General features: G+C 38.8%; 1 protein-coding gene across 1 annotated transcript; it reads left to right on the top strand.

Annotated features, from left to right (window-relative positions):
- The first annotated feature begins 824 nt into the window (after nucleotides 1-824).
- six1a (SIX homeobox 1a) lies at nucleotides 825-6,901 on the top strand. Its single transcript, XM_036573530.1, has 3 exons — nucleotides 825-1,022; nucleotides 1,907-2,561; nucleotides 6,311-6,901. Exons 2-3 carry the CDS (start codon nucleotides 2,002-2,004, stop codon nucleotides 6,573-6,575), a joined length of 825 nt encoding a protein of 274 aa, XP_036429423.1. The 5' UTR covers nucleotides 825-1,022; nucleotides 1,907-2,001; the 3' UTR covers nucleotides 6,576-6,901.
- The last annotated feature ends 417 nt before the right edge of the window (nucleotides 6,902-7,318 follow it).

Consider the following 7,318-nt stretch of genomic DNA (forward strand, 5'->3'; position numbering starts at 1 on the left):
TGATTGTACTGGGTGTGTTGGGTTTTGTGACATTATTTTTTCTTATACAGCAATTTATTTAAATTTCATACTTTCATTGCTTCATAGCTCATATTATTCATATAAAACTGTTAACTATTAAACCTTTTTTCCCTTCTCTTCCTCTCTCCCTCTCTCTCTCTCTCTCTCTCTCTCTCTCTCTCCTTCTCTTGTTTTCTACCTTCTTTCTCTCTACCTCTCTGTCTCTCTCACTCTCTCTTCCTCTTTCTCTTTCTACCTCCCCTTTTCTCTCTCTACCACTCCCTATCTCTCTTTCTCCCTTCTCTCTCTCTATCTCTCTGTTCTCTTTCCCTCTCTGTCTCCCTTCTCTGTCTTTCTTATTCTCTTTCCTCTCTCTCTCATTCTCTCTCTCTCTCTCATTCTCTCTCTCTCTCTTCTCCCTCTCTCTCTCTCTTCACCCTTTCTCTCTCTCTCTCCCTCTCTCTCTCTCTCTCTCTTTCTCCCCTTTCTCTCCTTTCTCTCCCTCTCTCCTTCTCTCTCTCCCTCTCTCTCTCCCCTTTCTCTCCCTTCTCTCCCTCTCTCCCTCTCTCTCTCCCTCTCTCTCCCTCTCTCTCTCTCTCTCTCTCTCTCTCTCTCTCTCTCTCCTGTTTGTGTTATTGTTTGTTTTTATGAAGTCCAGCTGTGGAGCAGTTTTATAGCTGCAGCTCTGTCGAAAACTGTTAAATTATCACATCTATTAAAATGAATTAGTCGACAATGAGTACAGCGTGCAAACGTGTGTGTGTGTGTGAGTGAGTGTGTGTGTGAGTGTTTGTGTGTGTGTGTGTGTGAGTGTGAGTGTTTGTGTGTGTGTGTGTGTGAGTGTGTCTCCTCCCTCTGGAGGTGGAAGTGCAGACTGAGTGTCTCTCAGTTCAGATCTGCTGAGTCCGGAGTAACAGAGCGGATTAAACTCTCCTCTCGGCCGCGTCCGGATTCACTCTCCACACTGAGGACGACGATCCGCTCTCAGCTCATCACCGCACGGCTTACAGACCAGCTTCACTGTAATTACTCTATTATTACTGTATCATAGCAGTTACTGAGTACTGAGTATAAGCCTAGATATTAATGGGTTAATATAACTTGCTTATAAGTGTCATAATAACTACATTCATAACAGCTACTGCATAATTAGCCTTAATATTAATAACTCAATAATAAGCTGGTGAGCTTTAACATAACTCACATAGCCATTTGTATAGAAGTCGCTGTATAATTCAAATAGTTATCACATATTTCATAGGTCTGTAAGACTTTTAGGCAATGTTTTGTGCCAGTTACTGAAAAATTCTGAGTAGTTATTGGAAAATAAGTCTTATAATAACTTAGAATAACTAATAAAGTATTCATTTTAACTGTTAATTAACAACAGGCCTGCAGTTTTGCATTTATTTAATAGTTACTCATAGTATAGTAATTCACACTAATTATAGGACGCTATGATAACTCAAGATTAATAATTAATAATTTAATAATGAGTTTTGAGTTTAAGGTGTAGCTTACAAGTTTCATAGTGTTACTTAAGATTAATATAATTTAAATATTAGTTTTTTGGTAGACTTTATGACTGACTGTACTTACAGAATAAGTTACACTGTTTAGTAATAAGACTTGAAATCATTATTTGAAAAATTAGCCTTTTTAGAGTTTAGCAGTTTAATCCAACGTGCGCATTAGTTTTTAATAATATCTGCTACATAATTCATTATACATAATGGATAATCAGCCTTAATATGAGCCAAGCTTTCAAAGATTTAATGTAAATTACATTATTAATTTTCTAGCATTTCTAATATTAGTTAATAGTTAATATACAAGACATAACAAATATATGCGCAAATATTGTAAATTAAGTGGTAATAATAAGTAATAATTATTGAAAAATTAGCGCTCCTGCGGTCACTCTCCCGACTTTGGAAGGAATATCGTATCCTGGCCCTGAAGAAGGTTCTAGCGAGTTGGATTTCTGGATTTCAGGAGGTCATGTCCATCACCCCGTCCTTCGGCTTCACGCAGGAGCAGGTGGCGTGCGTGTGCGAGGTTCTTCAGCAGGGCGGCAACCTGGAGCGTCTGGGCCGCTTCCTGTGGTCGCTGCCCGCCTGTGAGCACCTCCACAAGAACGAGTCGGTGCTGAAGGCCAAGGCCGTGGTGGCCTTCCACCGGGGCAACTTCAGGGAGCTCTACAAGATCCTGGAGAGCCACCAGTTCTCGGCACAGAACCACTCCAAGCTGCAGCAGCTTTGGCTGCGGGCGCACTACGCTGAGGCCGAGAGGCTGCGCGGCCGGCCGCTGGGCGCCGTTGGCAAGTATCGGGTCAGGAGGAAGTTCCCTCTGCCCAGGACCATCTGGGATGGCGAGGAGACCAGCTACTGCTTCAAGGAGAAGTCCAGGAGTGTGCTGAGGGACTGGTACACACACAACCCCTACCCCTCGCCCCGGGAGAAGAGGGAGCTGGCCCAGGCCACCGGCCTCAGCACCACACAGGTCAGCAACTGGTTCAAAAACAGGAGGCAGAGGGACCGGGCGGCCGAGGCTAAGGAGAGGTGAGAGAGAGAGAGAGAGGTTTAGAATGAAAGAGAGATTATGGTAGGATCGGAATTCTCTTAATCATGGCTATAACTCAGTAATAACTCAATCACTTTGCATTCTTTTCCATTTAATTAATGAATAAGAAGCATTAATATGCGCATAACAGTGGCGTCAGAGAGGGAGAAGAGCCGAAAGAACCTCAGAAAGAGGAGGGAAAAAATAAATTGAGGGAATTAAAGAGCAAAACTGTGCTAGGATCAAACTGCAGGAATGATTTAGCATCTCACCACTTCATTTTCTAAACAATCGGAGGTTTATTCACTCTCAAAAAGATGGTTCTTCAAGGGTTCTTTAGTAAATACAATGACTCATATAGATCCATAAACACTCACACCCTTTTCATGCTTAAGGGGTTTCTCTGCACTGCATGATGAAATGGCTCCACAGATTGATTGAGAATATGTTGTACACGGTTCTATACAGCACAAAAAAGGGTTCTTCTATTGTTGTCATTTTTTGTGTATTGTATAATCTAGGAAAACCACATTTGGTGCTATATAGAGCTATTTGCAAAAACGTTCTATAGAGAACCATGCACAACACATTCTTTATCAATCTGAAGAACCATTTAATCATGCAAAGGGTTCTCTGAGTGTTCATGGTTCTATATAGAACCCCTGTCTTTACTAAAGAACCCTTGAAGGACCACAGTTTGTAGGAGTGTACAGTAAAAGTACTGTTACTGCAGTGAAGCGGTAAAAGTAGCTCTTAAAAAAGGAATTTGAGTAGAAGTTTAGAAGTCGCAACTCAAATAAATAAATAAATAAATAAATACATACATAAATAAATAAATACATAAATAAATATATTTATGTACTGAATCAGATTCAGATCTCTTAATTTCGCCACAGTATGTTCCACATATGAGGAGTTAGTCTTGGCAAATCACACGTGTGACACACTGAACAGACCAGACAAGCACAGAGACGAAATATGAAACTAAAGCACAAATAAAATACAATCAGAATAAACAGAATAAAGAGTAAACAATAATACTGAAGGGCTGATGTGAGAGGAGCCCAACAGATGTGTGAATATCTGCGTATGCAGGTCTGAGGAGACACACCTTTTACTTATAGATATTGCAGAGCTTATAGATATGATGTAACAGTGTCTATATGATATATAGATATATCTATCTATAATATATGATGCTTATCAGGACTTTTTTAGTCTTTTTAAAAACAGAGGTGTTGATAGTCAACATGCAGGGCTGAAGAGACATGTATTATAATCTACAGAATGTTACGGAATTTACAGATCACACACCTTTTACTTATAGATATTACAGAGCTTATAGATATGATGTAACAGTGTCTATATGATGTATAGATATATCTGTAATATCTGTTATATATAATAATTATAAAAACACACTTGCCAATAGTTTATATGCAGGTCTAAGGAAACAATAACTATAGTCTACCGGATATTATACATCTTACAGATTATACAGGTTTTACTTATAGATATTACAGAGCTTATAGAGCGTTTTACTCCATCCAGCATCCCTCAGTAGAGGAACCGAAGTTTGTTCAGCTCTATTCTTCTTTTTTTGCATCATTTTGTTCTTCCTTAGATATTTTACAGAGCGTAGAGATATTATGTAACAATATCTGTATGATGTATAGATATATATGTAATATTTATTATATGTACTAGATTATAATCAAGACTTTTAACAGTCTTTTTAAAACAGACTTGTTAATAGTCTGTGTGCTTGATTATTATCTATCTATTATTATTGATTATTGAATAATAACTTTACAAGAGAATGAAAAAACCTACTTATCTTTGAATGGAAGTCAATTGAACCAGAAATATTAGTATTAATGTAAGTAATTTGGAGCTTTTCTATTGGTCCATTCGTAATGAAACTTTAGCACACTGTAAAGACCAGCTGGCCTTTTCAAATTCTGCAAAAAAGTTTGAGATTTGTTCAGACAGCAGTGACATACAGTGTTAATAAATATTTAACTGTGGCAGAAATAAAATAAATCAGAGTAAATAGAATAAAGAGTAAGAAATTATGATGAAGCGCTGATGTGGAAGGAGCTAAAGAGCCATATAATATAATAACTATTACAAAATATCACAGAACCTATAGATTATGCAGATTGCAGTGTGTACGGTTATGTTCCTCTGTTTTTGGATCTTTCTGGTCCAAAACGAAACAGTGAAGCTCCAAAGCGAGAACAGGAGCTGAATCAACACAAAAGAATCAAATTAAACCCCAAAAAGAAATTTGGAACTAATCTTAAAGGTGAAAATGCAGCTGTAATAAAAGTAGATTACTTTAGTCGCTTAAAACCTTTCAGGAAAGCACAAATCCCTCAGATGTTCACGTCACTGCAGGAAGTGAGTAAATGGAGTAATAGAGGCCTCTCGTAAAGCTCTACCCACCTGCAAATGAAACTTTCTCCAACAAACAGAAGATCAAAACTGCCCTGCGGTCACTCTGTGATTAATGATTTACTTTGGTCAGAAATTCTCCTTCTTTAAATTAAACTCCAGAAACAGAAAAAGCAAAAGTGCAGGATAAAAAAATGACCAAGGTTTTTTGTGCCATCGCAATTTTCTGAAATTTTCTGAATAAAAGTGAATTTTTTTTTATTATAACCTTTTTGGCTAAAAGAGTTTATCAAATCAGTCTGAAGGCAAATTCTAATGAGACTGAAGATATAAGTAAATAAGAAGAGGGAAGTAGTTTGCACTGTTACTGTTTTAATATGTTCTAATTATTTTTAATTTAATGTTTATTTGCTGAAGAACTTTTAGCATTTTATTCTGGAATCTCGACTCTTGTTTCTGTTAAAATATTAACGTGTAGACTGTGTTGCCCTCTTAGACAGCATAACAATCCCGTTCTGTTGTAATATCCAGTGGAGTAAAGTATTACAGACAATGATCAAAGTGTTCAGGCTTTAAAACTGAATTCCAGTCATGAATTCAATTTATGATATTAGCTTCATAAAGTCAGTAAACTGCTTTAAGTGAAACTACAAGTCACTCTAAGTGTCAAAAAACAAAGCACAAATTTTGATACAAATTCCTTTGATGTAGACATCAGAGGAAAAGTGTTCAGAACAAAGAAGTCCAAATTCATTTCATTACAGAGATTTTTCTACAAGATTTATTTGCCATTGTTTTCCTCGTTTTTTTCTCTCTCATGGTTCATTCAGCTTTTATCTATAGATATTTATATTCAATTCCTTCTATTTTTGCATTTTTTTCTCTAGTGTTTCTGGTTACTTTGCATTTTAATTTCTCACCTTAGCATTGTTTTCTGTTTTTTTCCTGAACTAATGTTTTTTTTTTCTTTACTTTTCCTTAATATTTATATCGCCTGTATATAGAAACATGAACAAAACCTTGTAACCTCTATTTTGGTCATTTTTATACTTTTTAAAAAAGTATAAACAAAACATGGCACTTAGGAATATGACAAATTTGTTAAACATGACAAACATGACCAACAGAAAGACTCGAAAGTTGTAAAAAATCTTGTTCCTCCAAAGTTAAGAACGTTTTTTTTTTCTTTTTTCCTGTAAGGTTACAGTTTTGGAGATATGAGGTTGTGTTTGATGTTTAATTATCATTTCTGCTCTACTGTTTATATTTTATTTCTGTCTCAGATTAAACGTTGTTCTTTCTTGTTTTCTGCCGGTTGTTTGACGGTGCTGTTTGTCTCCTCCTCCTGCAGGGAGGGCAGTGAGAGCAGACCGAGCCGCCTCTCGCCGCTGGACGGAGGAAGAAAGTCTCTCATGTCCAGCTCTGAGGAGGATTTTTCCCCACCACAGAGCCCCCGGCACACGCACGCTCCCGAGCCCACCTCTCTGGGCTTCCTCCAGGGGGACGGCAGCCACCCCCCGCTCGGCCTGGGGGTCCAGCAGCAGGGTCATCCCGTCCAGCTTCAGGACGCTTTACTCGGACCCCTGACGTCCAGCCTGGTGGAGCTGGGCTCTTAGGACGCACCTCCGGATCTTTACGGAGAAAAAAAACAACTTTCGGTCACTTTCATGGGGAGCTGCGGCGCAGTGGACGCACTGCAGAGAGAAAACGGGGCGACTGCAATAAACAGACGAAAGAAGAAAGAGGGCTGGGGGAGACTTTTGTTGTTCCTGAAGGAGATTTGGGCATAAAGTTCCACAAACTCGTCAGAAAGGAACTTGTGAAAGAGTGAAAACACTTGGCTGTATTATGTACACAAACCTGTGCAATTACACTTTATTTATGTAGTTATATTGTTAATATTGTCAAAATAAACAAGAAATATAGTCTGGATGTTTTTACAGAGTGCAGATGTTTCAAAAATGGTCCATCCAGACCAGTCCTGTCCCAGGAAAGAAGCCGGACCACCGTATATGAAGGTGACCGAACAGAATAATGGTAAACTCATGTTGTTGGTCACTCGTGGGTGGAAGTTCCAGCTGCATCTGTTAGAAATAAAAGCGTCTGAAAGTGACAGAACGAGAACCCGTACACTCTGACCGACTGAGTGTGTGTGTGGAGGGGGACTGGCTGGGGTGGAGGGGGGCTGGCTGGGGTGGAGGGGGGCTGGCGGGGGTGGGTGCGGAGTGGGGGGGGGGTTTCTGAGCTGAACTTCAAAAAAAATTTAGTGAGGAAAGTATGAGCTGGAAAAACCTTCGAGAAAACTCGCAGAGGAATCTTGGACTTGTAGCAGCAAAAATAAACAAAATGAACCACGGTT

This window comes from Colossoma macropomum, unplaced genomic scaffold (assembly GCF_904425465.1).
Source record: "Colossoma macropomum unplaced genomic scaffold, Colossoma_macropomum, whole genome shotgun sequence".
Lineage (NCBI taxonomy): Eukaryota > Metazoa > Chordata > Actinopteri > Characiformes > Serrasalmidae > Colossoma > Colossoma macropomum.

Excerpts from the sequence above, each read along its gene's own strand:
- six1a (XM_036573530.1), top strand. The coding sequence starts at position 2,002 with ATGTCCATCACCCCGTCCTTCGGCTTCACGCAGGAGCAGGTGGCGTGC. Across the intron at positions 2,562-6,310 it reads GCGGCCGAGGCTAAGGAGAG|GGAGGGCAGTGAGAGCAGAC; the intron begins GTGAGAGAGAGA and ends CTCCTCCTGCAG.